This window comes from Bubalus kerabau, chromosome 13 (assembly GCF_029407905.1).
Source record: "Bubalus kerabau isolate K-KA32 ecotype Philippines breed swamp buffalo chromosome 13, PCC_UOA_SB_1v2, whole genome shotgun sequence".
In the NCBI taxonomy this organism is placed as follows: domain Eukaryota; kingdom Metazoa; phylum Chordata; class Mammalia; order Artiodactyla; family Bovidae; genus Bubalus; species Bubalus kerabau.
Window position 1 is genome coordinate 53,900,659 of NC_073636.1, and position 21,911 is coordinate 53,922,569.

A 21,911-nucleotide genomic window follows, 5' to 3' on the forward strand; every position below is an offset into this window, starting at 1 on the left:
TTAATGCCCAAATCCAGTCTCTGCCACATCACTGACCTCTCTGTGCCTCGGTTCCTCCCTTGTATAAGGATCTCATGTAACAGGCTCATTGTGCAGGGTACATGCAATGTACATGCAACATACATGCAAAAGGCTGAGTTCAAGGCTGGATCATGGAATACAAAGTCAATGAAGGCTGCCACATCACTGATCTCCATGACTCAGGTCCTCTCTTGTATTAGTGTCTTACATTACAGGCTCATTGTGCAAGCTACATGCAATGCACATGCCGTGTGCTGAGTTTAAGGCCCATTCATGGTGCATTCAGACAATGAAAGCTGTTCTTGATCGTTGATAAACATGTGAGAAAACATACAGGATCACATGAGGATGAATAAATAACTGCTTTGTATTTTCCTCCAGGAGTGGCAGGTGAAGGGGAGCTGCAGGTGATTCAGCCTGAGAGGTCAGTGTCAGTTGCAGCAGGAGAGACGGCCACTCTGCACTGCACCGTGACCTCCCTGAGCCCTGTGGGGCCCATCAGGTGGTTCAGGGGAACTGGACCAGGTCGGGAGTCAATCTACAGTTCAAAAGAAGCCTCTTTCCCCAGAGTAACAAGTGTTGCAGATTCCACAAAGAGAAACAACATGGACTTTTCCATCCGCATCAGTAACATCACCCCAGCAGACACTGGTGTCTACTACTGTGTGAAGTTCCGGAAAGGAGAACGTGGTGACGTAGAGTTTAAGTCTGGACCAGGCACTCATCTCACTGTGAGTGGTGAGTACAGCCTTTGTCCCCTGTATTCCGATAACATGTCAACAAGAATGCCTTCTACCCTTTGAATTGAAAAACACAATCATGTACAGCAGTGGGTGCTTATGTCATGATCTGGGTCATGATCAGATTTCATTCCCTTCTACAGATCAGGGGAGTTGAGGCCTATTTGTTCAAGGCCCCACGGCTGGTAAAAGCGAGAAAATTCTGAGTCCCCAGTCTGCCTGGCTCCACAACCCTTGTCTTTTTCACTCCATTCAGCCCTTTGGTTCCAGGGATAAAAGAGATGAATGTCTGAGTCCCTTGCTCCATCAACTGTCCAGACCTCATTCCTGCCTCCATAGAATGCTCACCTCAATGTGGCTGAGTTTTCTCTTTATTCACACATACTGAACACCTACTGTGAGCCAGGGCCTGGTCCAGATGCTGTGGAAGCAGAAGTGAACAAAGCAGAAAAGGGCTCTTATTCCATGAAGCTTATGTTCTCTTTCCTCTGAAAGAAGAGAGATTCATCTAGGGCAAGGAGTGAAAATGTTATCTATTTCCTCTTCAGAAGCATCACACTGAGAAGAACTTCCTATAGCACAGGCTCAGTGCTGACTCTGATGGCCCTGCTTGGAGGAGATGCCTAGAGGTTGGGTGTTTCCTGGGAATCTGTTAAGAAGACTCTCCTGTGATTCAGGGATTGACTCACACAGTCACTGAAGGCTCCCAGCAGAGCTGGGTCATCTCAGAATGTCCCTCCCCAGGGAAGAGGTTCATGTGGGTGACTTAGGAGCAGCCCCACTGAGGTAGCAACGGTGATCATTTAGAGTGTTCTGACCAAAACTCTGGATCCTCTTTCTAATTCCTGAATCCTGGGCTGTCAGCAGGGGAAGGACCTTTAGACACCATCCTCCCAACCTCCCACGTACACATGGGGGCCTGAGAGCAAGAGGTATAGGGGCCCTGACCACAGTCACATGGTCAGTGAGGGGATCCTTCCAGAACCCAATCTATTTCAAAGCCAGTCTTCTTCCTGCACTGGCACTGGAACTCAATTCATGGAAGAACCTGGCACATAGGATTTGAAGAATAAAAATTCCTTGAATTAATCATGGAATAAGCTCTTTTCATGGTTTTCCCAAAGTTTCTGAAGGCCCCTCACATTCAGACCCTGAGCCTGATGTGACTGGAAACCACTCCTTACTTTCAGCCGCATGACTCCAAATCCCTCATTCCATATGAGCACCTAGAGCTGCCCTGTTTTCCAACAGCTACCTAACTCTCAGTATCATTCATCTACAGTTTCCTGTTGATGGACACTAAGTTGTTCCTAACCTTGGGCTACTGAAACAGTGCTGAGGTCGATAATCTTTCTGTCTGTCACTCTCCTCAAAGGGGAGGTAACCACTGGAAGTGGCTTTGCTAGGTTGCGCTGTCGACTGAAAAAAAATGTACAATGTGAGAGTTCTGGGTTTAGTTTTATTTGGAGCAAAATGAGGACTATAGCCTGGGAGACAGCATTTCAGATAGCTCTGAGAGATTGCTCCAAAAAGTTGGGGGGCGGGGCCAATATATATGTGCTTTTGGTGAAGGGAGTACATGCAATCAAGCACACATCTTTTGCGGAAGGTTTGTGCTAGTCACAAGGAACAGATGTCACCATGAAAGATTTTGATGCTTTTCTAGACATGAGGAGATGCAAGAACTGGGCTCCTAAAATCATCTCCAGAAAATGTCTAAGTATCTGAAGGCCTGTTCTGACAGGTTTCTCCAGATCACAGAGTGCCTCCTTTCTGATCTTCTTTCAGGAGGTGTTGAAGGTCAGCAGCTACAGTGGCTGATAGTTTAACCCTTGTACAGATAGAAAGCAAGTGTCCATTGTAGGTGACTGAGGATATGTGTATGATACTTTGAGTGGATATTGCTAAATTTCCCTCTTAGTCAAGGTAGCAACTGAGCCTCCTCAACCTTCAGACATCAGCAGGGAAGGTGGTTTTTTCCTGATTCGCAGCTATTACTTAACTTCCTAGATGGTGGGTCCCTTGCTCAACCTCGGTCACAAGTAGTAAGTGGTTCCACCGCCACTCAGATCTGCGGCTTCCCGGAAGGTGGATCATCCTCTTCTCCAGGCTGCCTGCCCAGATGATTCCCTGGATGAGAAAGGAGGGAGGCGAGGGGGCCAGAGAGCATCAGCTTGTCAGATACTGAACCTTTCTCGTGACATTTACTCCTTACAACCAGTGTTCAGAAAGAAGGGTGTCGGATGAGGACACTGATGCTCAGAGAGGGGACTTGTTTAGTGAGCATGTAAGGGAGCCAGGATTGAACCCCAGACACTTTGACTCACAGCCCTGCTCTCTGCACAGTGTGGGGGAAATCTCCAGCTCTGTCCTCTGAAATCCTTGTATTGTTCTGTTCTTCAGCAGTGGCACTAAAGAGAAGTCCACTGTGGGAGGTAAGTTTAGCTTTACAACCTGGACCAGACAGATACTGCAGTGTCTCTTGATGGGATGGGCGGAACCTCTTCTAAATGGCAGCACTCAGCACACTTAGCAGCATCAGGAGATTTCCTCCGTTGTTGTGATGTTTCCCTTCCCTAGGCTCCTATGGAGCAGGTCTGGGAAGGTTAGTGTGGACAGAGCCCAGAGGGTCCACTGCAATCCCAACAGCACCGGGCATGCCCATTCCTGGCTCTGCAGCCTGAGGATGAGGAGGGGGAGGTGTTCCCTAGAGGGTGGTGGGATCCCCGTGTGAGCAAGAGTTCCTACTCTAGACTCAGGTGTCAGGAGCTTGTGTCTTCCCTTGTGGCTTCAGAGTCTCTATGCCTGGGCCCTCAGAGGCCACGCCTCCCTGTAGTCACCTGAAGTCAAGAATCTGAGAGAAAAGGGGAAAGTGGTGGTTGTTGTGGGGGGTTCTGAAGGTGGGTGCTTGTTCTGCTGATGGAAATGAAAGCTTGGAGCTGACAGGAAATTTAGGGACGTAGTGAAGGGAAGGGTGAAGACGTAGTCCCTTCATTTCTTTCAGCCTCACTTTTCTCTTCTGTAAAATAGTGATCATCACTGTCTCCTTTCAGGAGAGTTGGAAGTATTTGAGGTGCTCTGTCTAAATCACCGGCACGGAGTAGAGACACCCAAACTGGGGTATTATTTCAAGGCTGTGACCCAATTCCCTGTGTCCCCATTCCTCACCTGTAATGTTTGCAGAATGTACTGAGGGCACATGACCTGGTGACAGGGCAGCCCCTCAGGGAGCAATGGTGCTGACCTTCCAGGCCGTGTGGTCCTCACAGAGCCTCTAGTCCTCAGTTCCCCATCTGTGAAATGGTGGTAATCACACTACCTCTCAGGAGTCTGTGATGCCTGGAGAGGGCTAAGAAGCCCTGGATGGAGTGGGTTAGGGTGTCCCTGAGCTCAGTGCACAGTAGTGGGGAGCCTGAGCCGAGCCCCTGCCTGGGCTCCTATTCCAACTCTGGGACCTCTGACGAGTCCCTCCCAAGTTGGCGCTCAATGTCCTCGTCCTTCAGTGATGGCCCCACCCTCACAGAACAGCTGCAGGCACTGAGTAAGGGACGCATGTCGAGAGCTTAGAGCAGAGCCGGGCATGTGATACATGTTCCATTAATGTGGGCTCTGATGTGCCAAAGACAGAGGACCTCCATAAACCATAAACAAAATGAAAAGACAATCTACAGAAAGAGAGAAAATATTTTTAAATGATGCAGCTGACAAGGGCTTTATTTCCAAAATATACAACAGCTCATACAACTCAAAAATAACAAAAAGCAAACAACCCAATTGAAAAATGGGCAGAAGACCTAAGTAGACATTTTTCCAAAGAAGAAATACAAATGACTGAGGCACATGAAAAGATGCTCAACATTACTAATTATTAGAGAAATGCAAATTAAAACTCCAATGAGGCACCACTTCACACTGGTCAGAATGGCCATCATTAAAATCTGTACGACTCATATTGATGTATAGCAAAACCATCACAATATTGTAAAGCAATTATCCTCCATTTAAAATAAATATGTATTTTTTAAGTTGTACAAATAACAAATGCTAGTGAAGATGTGGAGAAAAGGGGAGCCTGCCTATACTATTGGTGTGAAGGTAAACTGATGTGACCGCTATGGAAAATATTATGGAAGTTCCCCATAAAACTAAAATTATCATATGATCCAGAAATCCAACCCCAGGGCATATATCTTTTTCTCCAAAAAGATACATACATCCTTATGTTCATAGCGGTACTATTCACAATGGCTAAGACAAGGAAACAAAGTACATGTCCATCAATAGATGAATGAATGAAAATATGTGGAACATATATACAATGGAATACTGCTGCTGCTGCTGCTTAAGTCACTTCAGTCATGTCCGACTCTGTGCAACCCCACAGACGGCAGCCCACCAGGCTCCTCCATCCCTGGGATTCTCCAGGCAAGAATACTGGAGTGGGTTGCCATTTCCTTCTCCACACAACGGAATACTACTCAGCTGTAAAAAATGAAGAAATAATGCCATTTGCTACAGCATAGATAAACTAGTGATTATCATACTAAGTGAAGTAATCAGAACAAGAAAGATAAATACCATATGATATCACTTGTATGTGGAATCCAAAAAATGACTCAGGGAATTGCCTGATGGTCAATGGTTAGGATTTCATAATTCCATTGCAGGGGCCTGGGATTGATTCCTGGTAGGGGACCAAAGTGGAGAAGGCAATGGCACCCCACTCCAGCACTCTTGCCTGGAAAATCCCATGGATGGAGGAGCCTGGTGGGCTGCAGTCCATGGGGTTGCTAAGAGTCGGACACGACTGAGCGACTTCACTTTCACTTTTTCACTTTCATGCATTGGAGAAGGAAATGGCAACCCACTCCAGTGTTCTTGTCTGGAGAATCCCAGGGGCAGGAGAGCCTGGTGGGCTGATGTCTATGGGGTCACACAGAGTCGGACACGACTGAAGTGACTTAGCAGCAGCAGGGGACCAAAGAACCTCAAGGTACACGGTGTGGCCTAAAAAAAGAAAAAGAGAGAGAGAGGCAAATGTACCTACCTATGAAACAGAAACAGACTCAAGGACATAGAGAACAGAGTTGCAGTTGTCAAGGTAAATGGGGTAGGGGTTAGGTAAGCTATTTGATGGACGTGAGTCTGAGTGAACTCCGGGAGTTGGTGATGGACAGGGAGGCCTGCCGTGCTGCGATTCATGGGGTAGCAAAGAGTCGGACACGACTGAGCGACTGAACTGAACTGAACTAAAGCTATTATATATAGAAAGGATAAAGAACAAGGTCCTACTGTACAGCACACAGAACTATATTCAGTATCCTGGGATAAACAATAACAGAAAAGAATGTATTTCAAATGTATATGTATAACTGAGTCACATTTTGTGCTGCAAAATTAATGCAGCATTGTAAACCAATACACTTCGATTAAAGCAAGTTCTAGATCAAGTAAACAAAATGTAGCCCCCCAAAGAGATCCATGTCCTAACACTCACTAGTGAATGTTTTACTTTACATGGAAAAAACAATTTGCAAAAGTGATTAAGGCTCTTGCTATGGGAGAATATCCTTGCTTATAAATGGGAGCCCAATATAATCTTATAAGAAGAGGCAGGAAATCCAAAGTTAGAATACAGGTGACAATGGAAGCACAACTGGAGTCATAAGAAGATAGAAACCTTGAGAAGAATGTAGACAGTGTCAAAAATTTGCAGAGGCAGTGATAAGAGCCTCTAGAGAAATGTAGCCCAGTTGACTCCTTGATTTTAGTCCAGTAACACTGCTTTTGGTCCTTTCACATCCAGAATTATAAGATAATAAAACTATCATTAAGTCACTAAATTTCTGTTAATTTATTAGAGCTTCCTTAGGTAACTAATATAACATATGTCATTGTGACAAGTTATAATATAACTGTGTCATTGTGCCTTTGGAAAAAATCCCAGGAGTTGAAACAATGTTTTACTTTCTTCATAAACTAATGTTCATTGTGTGCTAAAATCTCTGAATATCACTGTCATTCAAGTATACAGGTTGTTGGAGCAAATTGCATCATGAGTATGTGGATCCCTGGGGAGGAGTGAAGTTGGTCCATAAAGGTATTTGCAGCGTAATGAATAACATACAAAATACATGCATCACTTCTCCTCATAACTCAGTGATCTAAGAGGTCATGTTCAGATCACTTCAGTTCAGTCGCTCAGTCGTGTCAGACTCTTTGTGACCCCATGAACCACAGCACGCCAGGCCTCCCTGTCCATCACCAACTACCGGAGTCCACCCAAACCCATGTCCATTGTGCCAGTGATGCCATCCAACCATCTCATCCTCTGTTGTCCCCTTCTCCTCCTGCCCGCAATCTTTCCCAGAATCAGGGTCTTTTCAAATGAGTCAGCTCTCCACATCAGGTGGCCAAAGTATTGGAGTTTCAGCTTCAACATCAGTCCCTCCAATGAACACCCAGGACTGATCTCCTTTAGGATGGACTGGTTGGATCTCCTTGCAGTCCAAGGGACTCTCAAGAGTCTTCTCCAACACCACAGTTCAAGAGCATCAATTCTTCGGCACTCAGCTTTCTTTATAGTCCAACTCTCACATCCATACCTGACCACTGGAAAAACCATAGCCTTAACTAGATGGACCTTTGTTGGCAAAGTAGTGTCTCTGCTTCTAAATATGCTCTCTAGGTTGGTCATAACTTTCCTTTCAAGGAGCAAGTGTCTTTTAATTTCGTGGCCACAATCACCATCCACAGTGATTTTGGAGCCCAAATAAGAGGTCACTTGGTCCCACCTAATGCAAAGGACAGAATGCAGTACTCCCTGAGGACACAGTGAACACCCAGGAATATTGGGTCGATTATGACACTTCCAGAGAGGGCTCAAGTACTCAGTCCCAGTCTCTGCCACATCACTGACCTCCATGACTCAGGTCCTCTCTTGTATTAGTGTCTTACATTACAGGCTCATTGTGCAAGCTACACGCAATGCACATGCAGTGTGCTGAGTTTAAGGCCCATTCATGGTGCACTCAGACAATGAAAGCTGTTCTTGATTGTTGATAAACATGTGAGAAAACGTACAGGATCACATGAGGATGAATAAATAACTGCTTTGTGTCTTCCTCCAGGAGCAGCAGGTGACAGGGAGCTGCAGGTGATTCAGCCTGAGAGGTCAGTGTCAGTTGCAGCAGGAGAGACGGCCACTCTGCACTGCACCGTGACTTCCCTGAGCCCCGTGGGGCCCATCAAGTGGTTCAGGGGAACTGGACCAGGTCGGGAGTTCATCTACAGTCAAAAAGAAGCCCCCTCTCCCAGAGTAACAATTGTTGGAGATGTCACAAAGAGAAACAACCTGGACTTTTCCATCCATATCAGTAACATCACCCAGGCAGACACTGGTGTCTACTACTGTGTGAAGTTCCGGAAAGGAGAACGTGGTGACGTGGAGTTTAAGTCTGGACCAGGCACTCATCTCACTGTGAGCGGTGAGTATGGCCTGGGTGTCCTTCATCCCCTGGTCTCTGACAAGTCAACAAGAATGCCCTTCACTCTTTGAGCAAAAAAAGGAATCCGGTGCAACAGTGATCTGGACATGATCTGATTTTACTCCCTTCTACAAATCAGAGTATTTGAGGCCATGACGGTTGTGCTATGTGCTCCAGGCCCCACAGCTGGTAAATGTGGGAGAAGTCTGGATCCCCCGTCTACCTGGTTCCACAGTCCTTGTCTTTTCCATCACATTCAGTCCTTTGATTCCAGGGATAAGGGAAATGAAAGTCTGAGTGACTTGCTCCTTGACAGGCCAGGCCTCACTTCTTATCTCTGGAGAGTGCACCCTCAGTGTGGCTGTCTTCTCTTTATTCAGCACTTACTGAGCACCTACTATGTGCCAGGCCCTGCCCTGGATGCTGTGGAAGCAGCAGTGAACAAAGCAGGCGAGGGCTCTTCTCCCGTGAAGCTTATGTCCTCTTCCTCCCAAAGAGGAGAAGTCCATCCAGGGCAGGGAGGGGAGATGTGTTATTCTTTATTTCCTATTCAGAATTTCCTAAACTGGGAAGAAATTCTAAGAGATACAGTTTTAGTGTTTATTCTTATGGCCCTGCTTGGAGACAATGCCAAGAGGTTGGGTGTTTCCTTCTGTCATTCAGGGATTGAGTCACACAGTCACTAAAGGCTCCCAGCAGAGCTGGTTCATCTCAGAATGTCCCTCCTCAGGGAAGCAGTTCTCCATGTGGGTGACTTAGGAGCAGTGCCACTGAGGCAGCAAAGGTGCTCATTTAGATTTTTCTGACAAAGGCCCTGAATCCTTGACTCTCAGCACAGGGTGGGCCTTAGGCATCATCCTCCCAACCTCCTATGTACATACAGATGGGGCCCTGAGGCCAAGAGGTGACGGGGGCCCAGACCACAGTCACATGGTCAGTGAAAGGACCCATCAAGAACCCAATCTGATTCAAGGCCAATCTCCTTCCTGCACCAGTATTGGAACTTGTTTAACGGAAGAGCCTAGTGCATAGAAGTTGCAGAATACAAATACAAATACAAATATCAGGGTATTGATTTTTTTTTTTTTTTTTGGCCAGAGTTCCAGTATGTTTCTAATGAACAGGCATGTTTAAAAACAACTGGAATATATGAGGATCTGTGACTTTTATCTAGTCTGTTTCCCTTTTTCTATTTCATAGTCAGTGCTCCCATTTCATTTAGTTTATGTTTTCCAGTTTGTCCATCTCTTCTTTTTGTTGATGTTCGTTTCTCAAATCTTTATCAAGTGTAGTAGAAAAGCTTTTGTATACATATATATAAATTATGTATAACATACATATTTGAGAAAACTTATGAATTTTTACCTAACTAAAAAATTTATGATATTTTGATTCTACTTCTTTGACTTAGTATTAATAGAATGCTAGATATCTAGTTTAAAAATATAGATATGCAATAAGAAGTTCACTATATAGAACAGGGAACTATAGTCAATATCTTGTAATAACTTATAATGGAAAATAATTTCAAAAATAACATAGGTATATATGTATAACTGAATCACACACACACAAAATAATTCTACTTTTTGACATTTAGTAATGTTTATCTTTTTGCCAGTTTTTTTAAATGTTCTATGGACATCTAACAACAACATATGAGATACAAAATTTTAAATATATTATGTAGGATAAGAGTAATATAAGCTAATTAAATATAATTCAATTATATTTAAATTATTAATAACATCAAGATATTCCTATTCTTATTTTTTCTGCATTTGATAAAATATTCTCAGATAAATGTTAATATGTCTCACTATATTTATATATATTTTTTCTTTTCCATTAACAAAAAAAAAAGGAACTCAATCTGACTCCAGGCAAGGCTCCTTCCTTCACTGGCATTGGAACTAGTTTTCTGGAAGGGCCAGGCACATAGAACTTGCAGAATAAAAACTCCTTGGGCTTCCCTCAGAGCTCAGTCGATAAAGAAGCTGCCTGCAATGCAGGAGACCCAGATTCCATTCCTGGGTCGGGAAGATCCCCTGGAGAAGGAAATGGCAACCCACTCCAGTATTCTTGCCTGGAGAAACCATGGACAGAGAAGTCCAGCAGTCTATAGTCCATCGAGTCGCAAGAGTCGGACACGACTTAGTGAGTAAACCACCACCACCCAAAATCTCCTTGAATTAACCATGGAACAGGCTCCTTTCATTGCTTTCCCAAAGGTCCAGAAGGTCCCTCACATTCAGAGCCTGAGCCTGAGGTGACTGGAAAACTCTCCCTACTTTCACCCGCATGATCCCAAATCCCTCATTCCACATCAGCACCTAGAGCTGCCCTGGTTTTCGACAGCTACTTAACACTCAGCATATGGAGACAGCATCATTCATCTCCCAATCTCCTGTTGATGGAGACTAAGTTGTTCCCAACCTTGGGCTACTGAAACAGTGCTAAGGTGGATGAGCTTTCCAAGCGTCACTCTGCTCAGAGGGGAAATACCCACTGGAAGTGGCATTGCTAGTTCAGACAGTATGTGGATTTTAAGTTGTGTAATGATATTGCCTACTTTTCCCCCTAGTCTTGGTAACAAATAATGTCCCCAAACATCTAGATGTCAGCAGGGAAAGCATTTTTTCCTGATTTCTCAGATATTACTAAACTTCCCAGATGGTGGGTCCCCTGCTCAGTCTCAATACAGCTAATAAGTGGCTCCACCATCTCTTCAGATCTGGTGACTCCTAGGGCTGTCTTCCCTAGGCCACCTGCCCAGATGATTCCCTGGTTGAGAAAGGAGGGAGGGGAGGGGAGGAACAGCCTGTCAGATGGTGAATCCTCCTTAGGCATTTACTCATTATAAACAGTGCTCAGAAGGAAAGGTTGTCTGTTTACCATTTTTACAGATGAGGACCCTGAGGCTCAGAGAGGGGATCTGATTTGTGAATAGCTAAAGGAGCTGGATGGCATCACTGACTCGATGGACGTGAGTCTGAGTAAACTTCGGGAGTTGGTGATGGACAGGGAGGCCTGGCGTGCTGCGATTCATGGGGTCACAGAGTGGGACACGACTGAGCGCCTGAACTGAACTGAACTGATGGGGAGAATAACCTAGATTATCATTGTGGACCAATATACCCTTATAAAAAGGAGGCAGGAAAGCCAAAGTTAGAGAAGCACAAGTGACATTGGAAGCAAGACTGGAGTCATAAGAAGATGGAAACCATGAGAAAAGGAGTGTAGATAGTCTCAAGAATTTGGACAGGCAATGATCACCACCTCCAGGAGAAATATTTCCCAGCTGACTCCTTGATTTTAGTCCAATAATATAATTTTTGGTACTTTGACATCCAGCAGTATAATGAGACTGTCATTTTAAACCACTAAATATTTGATAATTTCTCTCAGAGCCTTAGGTAACTAATATAACATGACCATGTCATTGGAAAAAAAATTCCAAGCACTTGGATCAATGTTTTACTTTCTTCTTAAACTTCATGTTCACTGTGTGTTGGGAGCTCTGCATATCACTCTCACTCAAGTATCCAGGTCGTTGGAGCTAAGTCCGACATGAGAATGTGTATTTCTGGGGAAGGGGGACATTGGTTCATAAAGGTTTTTACAGTTAAATGAAAACCGTGCCAAATACATTCATCACTTCTCCTTACAACTCAGTGATCTAAGAGGTCATGTGGTCTCACCTAATGCAAAGGATAGAAACGCATCACTCCCTGAGGACACACAGTGAACAGCCAGAAGTATTTGGTAGAGCACGACACTTCCAGAGAGGGCTTAATGCCCAAATCCAGTCTCTGCCACATCACTGACCTCTCTGTGCCTCGGTTCCTCCCTTGTATAAGGATCTCATGTAACAGGCTCATTGTGCAGGGTACATGCAATGTACATGCAACATACATGCAAAAGGCTGAGTTCAAGGCTGGATCATGGAATACAAAGTCAATGAAGGCTGCCACATCACTGACCTCCATGACTCAGGTCCTCTCTTGTATTAGTGTCTTACATTATAGGCTCATTGTGCAAGCTACATGCAATGCACATGCCGTGTGCTGAGTTTAAGGCCCATTCATGGATCATTCAGACAATGAAAGCTGTTGTTGATCGTTGATAAACATGTGAGAAAACATGTTTTGAATAAGGATGAATAAATAACTACTTTGTGTTTTCCTCCAGGAGCGGCAGGTGAGGGGGAACTGCAGGTGATTCAGCCTGAGAGGTCAGTGTCAGTTGCAGCAGGAGAGACGGCCACTCTGCACTGCACCATGACTTCCCTGAGCCCCGTGGGGCCCATCAGGTGGTTCAGGGGAACTGGACCAGGTCGGGAGTCAATCTACAGTTCAAAAGAAGCCTCTTTCCCCAGAGTAACAAGTGTTGCAGATTCCACAAAGAGAAACAACTTAGACTTTTCCATCCGCATCAGTAACATCACCCCAGCAGACACTGGTGTCTACTACTGTGTGAAGTTCCGGAAAGGAGAACGTGGTGACGTAGAGTTTAAGTCTGGACCAGGCACTCATCTCACTGTGAGTGGTGAGTACAGCCTTTGTCCCCTGTATTCCGATAACATGTCAACAAGAATGCCTTCCACCCTTTGAATCGAAAAACACAATCATGTACAGCAGTGGGTGCTTATGTCATGATCTGGGTCATAATCAGATTTCATTCCCTTCTATAGATCAGGGGAGTTGAGGCCTATTTGTTCAAGGCCCCACGGCTGGTAAAAGCGAGAAAATTCTGAGTCCCCAGTCTGCCTGGCTCCACAACCCTTGTCTTTTTCACTCCATTCAGCCCTTTGGTTCCAGGGATAAAAGAGATGAATGTCTGAGTCCCTTGCTCCATCAACTGTCCAGACCTCATTCCTGCCTCCATAGAATGCTCACCTCAATGTGGCTGAGTTTTCTCTTTATTCACACATACTGAACACCTACTGTGAGCCAGGGCCTGGTCCAGATGCTGTGGAAGCAGAAGTGAACAAAGCAGAAAAGGGCTCTTATTCCATGAAGCTTATGTTCTCTTTCCTCTGAAAGAAGAGAGATTCATCTAGGGCAAGGAGTGAAAATGTTATCTATTTCCTCTTCAGAAGCATCACACTGAGAAGAACTTCCTATAGCACAGGCTCAGTGCTGACTCTGATGGCCCTGCTTGGAGGAGATGCCTAGAGGTTGGGTGTTTCCTGGGAATCTGTTAAGAAGACTCTCCTGTGATTCAGGGATTGACTCACACAGTCACTGAAGGCTCCCAGCAGAGCTGGGTCATCTCAGAATGTCCCTCCCCAGGGAAGAGGTTCATGTGGGTGACTTAGGAGCAGCCCCACTGAGGTAGCAACGGTGATCATTTAGAGTGTTCTGACCAAAACTCTGGATCCTCTTTCTAATTCCTGAATCCTGGGCTGTCAGCAGGGGAAGGACCTTTAGACACCATCCTCCCAACCTCCCACGTACACATGGGGGCCTGAGAGCAAGAGGTATAGGGGCCCTGACCACAGTCACATGGTCAGTGAGGGGATCCTTCCAGAACCCAATCTATTTCAAAGCCAGTCTTCTTCCTGCACTGGCACTGGAACTCAATTCATGGAAGAACCTGGCACATAGGATTTGAAGAATAAAAATTCCTTGAATTAATCATGGAATAAGCTCTTTTCATGGTTTTCCCAAAGTTTCTGAAGGCCCCTCACATTCAGACCCTGAGCCTGATGTGACTGGAAACCACTCCTTACTTTCAGCCGCATGACTCCAAATCCCTCATTCCATATGAGCACCTAGAGCTGCCCTGTTTTCCAACAGCTACCTAACTCTCAGTATCATTCATCTACAGTTTCCTGTTGATGGACACTAAGTTGTTCCTAACCTTGGGCTACTGAAACAGTGCTGAGGTCGATAATCTTTCTGTCTGTCACTCTCCTCAAAGGGGAGGTAACCACTGGAAGTGGCTTTGCTAGGTTGCGCTGTCGACTGAAAAAAAATGTACAATGTGAGAGTTCTGGGTTTAGTTTTATTTGGAGCAAAATGAGGACTATAGCCTGGGAGACAGCATTTCAGATAGCTCTGAGAGATTGCTCCAAAAAGTTGGGGGGCGGGGCCAATATATATGTGCTTTTGGTGAAGGGAGTACATGCAATCAAGCACACATCTTTTGCGGAAGGTTTGTGCTAGTCACAAGGAACAGATGTCACCATGAAAGATTTTGATGCTTTTCTAGACATGAGGAGATGCAAGAACTGGGCTCCTAAAATCATCTCCAGAAAATGTCTAAGTATCTGAAGGCCTGTTCTGACAGGTTTCTCCAGATCACAGAGTGCCTCCTTTCTGATCTTCTTTCAGGAGGTGTTGAAGGTCAGCAGCTACAGTGGCTGATAGTTTAACCCTTGTACAGATAGAAAGCAAGTGTCCATTGTAGGTGACTGAGGATATGTGTATGATACTTTGAGTGGATATTGCTAAATTTCCCTCTTAGTCAAGGTAGCAACTGAGCCTCCTCAACCTTCAGACATCAGCAGGGAAGGTGGTTTTTTCCTGATTCGCAGCTATTACTTAACTTCCTAGATGGTGGGTCCCTTGCTCAACCTCGGTCACAAGTAGTAAGTGGTTCCACCGCCACTCAGATCTGCGGCTTCCCGGAAGGTGGATCATCCTCTTCTCCAGGCTGCCTGCCCAGATGATTCCCTGGATGAGAAAGGAGGGAGGCGAGGGGGCCAGAGAGCATCAGCTTGTCAGATACTGAACCTTTCTCGTGACATTTACTCCTTACAACCAGTGTTCAGAAAGAAGGGTGTCGGATGAGGACACTGATGCTCAGAGAGGGGACTTGTTTAGTGAGCATGTAAGGGAGCCAGGATTGAACCCCAGACACTTTGACTCACAGCCCTGCTCTCTGCACAGTGTGGGGGAAATCTCCAGCTCTGTCCTCTGAAATCCTTGTATTGTTCTGTTCTTCAGCAGTGGCACTAAAGAGAAGTCCACTGTGGGAGGTAAGTTTAGCTTTACAACCTGGACCAGACAGATACTGCAGTGTCTCTTGATGGGATGGGCGGAACCTCTTCTAAATGGCAGCACTCAGCACACTTAGCAGCATCAGGAGATTTCCTCCGTTGTTGTGATGTTTCCCTTCCCTAGGCTCCTATGGAGCAGGTCTGGGAAGGTTAGTGTGGACAGAGCCCAGAGGGTCCACTGCAATCCCAACAGCACCGGGCATGCCCATTCCTGGCTCTGCAGCCTGAGGATGAGGAGGGGGAGGTGTTCCCTAGAGGGTGGTGGGATCCCCGTGTGAGCAAGAGTTCCTACTCTAGACTCAGGTGTCAGGAGCTTGTGTCTTCCCTTGTGGCTTCAGAGTCTCTATGCCTGGGCCCTCAGAGGCCACGCCTCCCTGTAGTCACCTGAAGTCAAGAATCTGAGAGAAAAGGGGAAAGTGGTGGTTGTTGTGGGGGGTTCTGAAGGTGGGTGCTTGTTCTGCTGATGGAAATGAAAGCTTGGAGCTGACAGGAAATTTAGGGACGTAGTGAAGGGAAGGGTGAAGACGTAGTCCCTTCATTTCTTTCAGCCTCACTTTTCTCTTCTGTAAAATAGTGATCATCACTGTCTCCTTTCAGGAGAGTTGGAAGTATTTGAGGTGCTCTGTCTAAATCACCGGCACGGAGTAGAGACACCCAAACTGGGGTATTATTTCAAGGCTGTGACCCAATTCCCTGTGTCCCCATTCCTCACCTGTAATGTTTGCAGAATGTACTGAGGGCACATGACCTGGTGACAGGGCAGCCCCTCAGGGAGCAATGGTGCTGACCTTCCAGGCCGTGTGGTCCTCACAGAGCCTCTAGTCCTCAGTTCCCCATCTGTGAAATGGTGGTAATCACACTACCTCTCAGGAGTCTGTGATGCCTGGAGAGGGCTAAGAAGCCCTGGATGGAGTGGGTTAGGGTGTCCCTGAGCTCAGTGCACAGTAGTGGGGAGCCTGAGCCGAGCCCCTGCCTGGGCTCCTATTCCAACTCTGGGACCTCTGACGAGTCCCTCCCAAGTTGGCGCTCAATGTCCTCGTCCTTCAGTGATGGCCCCACCCTCACAGAACAGCTGCAGGCACTGAGTAAGGGACGCATGTCGAGAGCTTAGAGCAGAGCCGGGCATGTGATACATGTTCCATTAATGTGGGCTCTGATGTGCCAAAGACAGAGGACCTCCATAAACCATAAACAAAATGAAAAGACAATCTACAGAAAGAGAGAAAATATTTTTAAATGATGCAGCTGACAAGGGCTTTATTTCCAAAATATACAACAGCTCATACAACTCAAAAATAACAAAAAGCAAACAACCCAATTGAAAAATGGGCAGAAGACCTAAGTAGACATTTTTCCAAAGAAGAAATACAAATGACTGAGGCACATGAAAAGATGCTCAACATTACTAATTATTAGAGAAATGCAAATTAAAACTCCAATGAGGCACCACTTCACACTGGTCAGAATGGCCATCATTAAAATCTGTACGACTCATATTGATGTATAGCAAAACCATCACAATATTGTAAAGCAATTATCCTCCATTTAAAATAAATATGTATTTTTTAAGTTGTACAAATAACAAATGCTAGTGAAGATGTGGAGAAAAGGGGAGCCTGCCTATACTATTGGTGTGAAGGTAAACTGATGTGACCGCTATGGAAAATATTATGGAAGTTCCCCATAAAACTAAAATTATCATATGATCCAGAAATCCAACCCCAGGGCATATATCTTTTTCTCCAAAAAGATACATACATCCTTATGTTCATAGCGGTACTATTCACAATGGCTAAGACAAGGAAACAAAGTACATGTCCATCAATAGATGAATGAATGAAAATATGTGGAACATATATACAATGGAATACTGCTGCTGCTGCTGCTTAAGTCACTTCAGTCATGTCCGACTCTGTGCAACCCCACAGACGGCAGCCCACCAGGCTCCTCCATCCCTGGGATTCTCCAGGCAAGAATACTGGAGTGGGTTGCCATTTCCTTCTCCACACAACGGAATACTACTCAGCTGTAAAAAATGAAGAAATAATGCCATTTGCTACAGCATAGATAAACTAGTGATTATCATACTAAGTGAAGTAATCAGAACAAGAAAGATAAATACCATATGATATCACTTGTATGTGGAATCCAAAAAATGACTCAGGGAATTGCCTGATGGTCAATGGTTAGGATTTCATAATTCCATTGCAGGGGCCTGGGATTGATTCCTGGTAGGGGACCAAAGTGGAGAAGGCAATGGCACCCCACTCCAGCACTCTTGCCTGGAAAATCCCATGGATGGAGGAGCCTGGTGGGCTGCAGTCCATGGGGTTGCTAAGAGTCGGACACGACTGAGCGACTTCACTTTCACTTTTTCACTTTCATGCATTGGAGAAGGAAATGGCAACCCACTCCAGTGTTCTTGTCTGGAGAATCCCAGGGGCAGGAGAGCCTGGTGGGCTGATGTCTATGGGGTCACACAGAGTCGGACACGACTGAAGTGACTTAGCAGCAGCAGGGGACCAAAGAACCTCAAGGTACACGGTGTGGCCTAAAAAAAGAAAAAGAGAGAGAGAGGCAAATGTACCTACCTATGAAACAGAAACAGACTCAAGGACATAGAGAACAGAGTTGCAGTTGTCAAGGTAAATGGGGTAGGGGTTAGGTAAGCTATTTGATGGACGTGAGTCTGAGTGAACTCCGGGAGTTGGTGATGGACAGGGAGGCCTGCCGTGCTGCGATTCATGGGGTAGCAAAGAGTCGGACACGACTGAGCGACTGAACTGAACTGAACTAAAGCTATTATATATAGAAAGGATAAAGAACAAGGTCCTACTGTACAGCACACAGAACTATATTCAGTATCCTGGGATAAACAATAACAGAAAAGAATGTATTTCAAATGTATATGTATAACTGAGTCACATTTTGTGCTGCAAAATTAATGCAGCATTGTAAACCAATACACTTCGATTAAAGCAAGTTCTAGATCAAGTAAACAAAATGTAGCCCCCCAAAGAGATCCATGTCCTAACACTCACTAGTGAATGTTTTACTTTACATGGAAAAAACAATTTGCAAAAGTGATTAAGGCTCTTGCTATGGGAGAATATCCTTGCTTATAAATGGGAGCCCAATATAATCTTATAAGAAGAGGCAGGAAATCCAAAGTTAGAATACAGGTGACAATGGAAGCACAACTGGAGTCATAAGAAGATAGAAACCTTGAGAAGAATGTAGACAGTGTCAAAAATTTGCAGAGGCAGTGATAAGAGCCTCTAGAGAAATGTAGCCCAGTTGACTCCTTGATTTTAGTCCAGTAACACTGCTTTTGGTCCTTTCACATCCAGAATTATAAGATAATAAAACTATCATTAAGTCACTAAATTTCTGTTAATTTATTAGAGCTTCCTTAGGTAACTAATATAACATATGTCATTGTGACAAGTTATAATATAACTGTGTCATTGTGCCTTTGGAAAAAATCCCAGGAGTTGAAACAATGTTTTACTTTCTTCATAAACTAATGTTCATTGTGTGCTAAAATCTCTGAATATCACTGTCATTCAAGTATACAGGTTGTTGGAGCAAATTGCATCATGAGTATGTGGATCCCTGGGGAGGAGTGAAGTTGGTCCATAAAGGTATTTGCAGCGTAATGAATAACATACAAAATACATGCATCACTTCTCCTCATAACTCAGTGATCTAAGAGGTCATGTTCAGATCACTTCAGTTCAGTCGCTCAGTCGTGTCAGACTCTTTGTGACCCCATGAACCACAGCACGCCAGGCCTCCCTGTCCATCACCAACTACCGGAGTCCACCCAAACCCATGTCCATTGTGCCAGTGATGCCATCCAACCATCTCATCCTCTGTTGTCCCCTTCTCCTCCTGCCCGCAATCTTTCCCAGAATCAGGGTCTTTTCAAATGAGTCAGCTCTCCACATCAGGTGGCCAAAGTATTGGAGTTTCAGCTTCAACATCAGTCCCTCCAATGAACACCCAGGACTGATCTCCTTTAGGATGGACTGGTTGGATCTCCTTGCAGTCCAAGGGACTCTCAAGAGTCTTCTCCAACACCACAGTTCAAGAGCATCAATTCTTCGGCACTCAGCTTTCTTTATAGTCCAACTCTCACATCCATACCTGACCACTGGAAAAACCATAGCCTTAACTAGATGGACCTTTGTTGGCAAAGTAGTGTCTCTGCTTCTAAATATGCTCTCTAGGTTGGTCATAACTTTCCTTTCAAGGAGCAAGTGTCTTTTAATTTCGTGGCCACAATCACCATCCACAGTGATTTTGGAGCCCAAATAAGAGGTCACTTGGTCCCACCTAATGCAAAGGACAGAATGCAGTACTCCCTGAGGACACAGTGAACACCCAGGAATATTGGGTCGATTATGACACTTCCAGAGAGGGCTCAAGTACTCAGTCCCAGTCTCTGCCACATCACTGACCTCCATGACTCAGGTCCTCTCTTGTATTAGTGTCTTACATTACAGGCTCATTGTGCAAGCTACACGCAATGCACATGCAGTGTGCTGAGTTTAAGGCCCATTCATGGTGCACTCAGACAATGAAAGCTGTTCTTGATTGTTGATAAACATGTGAGAAAACGTACAGGATCACATGAGGATGAATAAATAACTGCTTTGTGTCTTCCTCCAGGAGCAGCAGGTGACAGGGAGCTGCAGGTGATTCAGCCTGAGAGGTCAGTGTCAGTTGCAGCAGGAGAGACGGCCACTCTGCACTGCACCGTGACTTCCCTGAGCCCCGTGGGGCCCATCAAGTGGTTCAGGGGAACTGGACCAGGTCGGGAGTTCATCTACAGTCAAAAAGAAGCCCCCTCTCCCAGAGTAACAATTGTTGGAGATGTCACAAAGAGAAACAACCTGGACTTTTCCATCCATATCAGTAACATCACCCAGGCAGACACTGGTGTCTACTACTGTGTGAAGTTCCGGAAAGGAGAACGTGGTGACGTGGAGTTTAAGTCTGGACCAGGCACTCATCTCACTGTGAGCGGTGAGTATGGCCTGGGTGTCCTTCATCCCCTGGTCTCTGACAAGTCAACAAGAATGCCCTTCACTCTTTGAGCAAAAAAAGGAATCCGGTGCAACAGTGATCTGGACATGATCTGATTTTACTCCCTTCTACAAATCAGAGTATTTGAGGCCATGACGGTTGTGCTATGTGCTCCAGGCCCCACAGCTGGTAAATGTGGGAGAAGTCTGGATCCCCCGTCTACCTGGTTCCACAGTCCTTGTCTTTTCCATCACATTCAGTCCTTTGATTCCAGGGATAAGGGAAATGAAAGTCTGAGTGACTTGCTCCTTGACAGGCCAGGCCTCACTTCTTATCTCTGGAGAGTGCACCCTCAGTGTGGCTGTCTTCTCTTTATTCAGCACTTACTGAGCACCTACTATGTGCCAGGCCCTGCCCTGGATGCTGTGGAAGCAGCAGTGAACAAAGCAGGCGAGGGCTCTTCTCCCGTGAAGCTTATGTCCTCTTCCTCCCAAAGAGGAGAAGTCCATCCAGGGCAGGGAGGGGAGATGTGTTATTCTTTATTTCCTATTCAGAATTTCCTAAACTGGGAAGAAATTCTAAGAGATACAGTTTTAGTGTTTATTCTTATGGCCCTGCTTGGAGACAATGCCAAGAGGTTGGGTGTTTCCTTCTGTCATTCAGGGATTGAGTCACACAGTCACTAAAGGCTCCCAGCAGAGCTGGTTCATCTCAGAATGTCCCTCCTCAGGGAAGCAGTTCTCCATGTGGGTGACTTAGGAGCAGTGCCACTGAGGCAGCAAAGGTGCTCATTTAGATTTTTCTGACAAAGGCCCTGAATCCTTGACTCTCAGCACAGGGTGGGCCTTAGGCATCATCCTCCCAACCTCCTATGTACATACAGATGGGGCCCTGAGGCCAAGAGGTGACGGGGGCCCAGACCACAGTCACATGGTCAGTGAAAGGACCCATCAAGAACCCAATCTGATTCAAGGCCAATCTCCTTCCTGCACCAGTATTGGAACTTGTTTAACGGAAGAGCCTAGTGCATAGAAGTTGCAGAATACAAATACAAATACAAATATCAGGGTATTGATTTTTTTTTTTTTTTTTGGCCAGAGTTCCAGTATGTTTCTAATGAGCAGGCATGTTTAAAAACAACTGGAATATATGAGGATCTGTGACTTTTATCTAGTCTGTTTCCCTTTTTCTATTTCATAGTCAGTGCTCCCATTTCATTTAGTTTATGTTTTCCAGTTTGTCCATCTCTTCTTTTTGTTGATGTTCGTTTCTCAAATCTTTATCAAGTGTAGTAGAAAAGCTTTTGTATACATATATATAAATTATGTATAACATACATATTTGAGAAAACTTATGAATTTTTACCTAACTAAAAAATTTATGATATTTTGATTCTACTTCTTTGACTTAGTATTAATAGAATGCTAGATATCTAGTTTAAAAATATAGATATGCAATAAGAAGTTCACTATATAGAACAGGGAACTATAGTCAATATCTTGTAATAACTTATAATGGAAAATAATTTCAAAAATAACATAGGTATATATGTATAACTGAATCACACACACACAAAATAATTCTACTTTTTGACATTTAGTAATGTTTATCTTTTTGCCAGTTTTT

The 21,911-nt window shown here is 45.0% G+C and overlaps 3 protein-coding genes across 3 annotated transcripts in view; all 3 read left to right on the forward strand.

Annotated features, from left to right (window-relative positions):
- Positions 1–8,486, forward strand: part of LOC129625704 (tyrosine-protein phosphatase non-receptor type substrate 1-like) — a 27,320-nt gene extending 18,834 nt beyond the window's left edge. Inside the window, exons 2-3 of the mRNA XM_055544387.1 lie at positions 403–759; positions 7,892–8,486. Of these exons, the coding sequence (XP_055400362.1) occupies positions 403–759; positions 7,892–8,319 (785 nt within the window). The 3' untranslated portion in view covers positions 8,320–8,486. The remainder of the gene's footprint in view (positions 1–402; positions 760–7,891) is intronic.
- On the forward strand, positions 8,401–20,523 carry LOC129625192 (tyrosine-protein phosphatase non-receptor type substrate 1-like). The gene is made up of 3 exons (XM_055543309.1): positions 8,401–8,437; positions 12,440–12,796; positions 19,929–20,523. The coding sequence occupies exons 1-3, from the start codon at positions 8,401–8,403 to the stop codon at positions 20,354–20,356; spliced, it is 822 nt and encodes a 273-aa protein (XP_055399284.1). The 3' UTR covers positions 20,357–20,523.
- The window catches only part of LOC129625193 (signal-regulatory protein beta-1-like), a 25,484-nt gene continuing 24,010 nt past the window's right edge, over positions 20,438–21,911 (forward strand). The window contains 1 exon segment of the mRNA XM_055543310.1: positions 20,438–20,474. Within this exon segment, the coding sequence (XP_055399285.1) occupies positions 20,438–20,474 (37 nt within the window).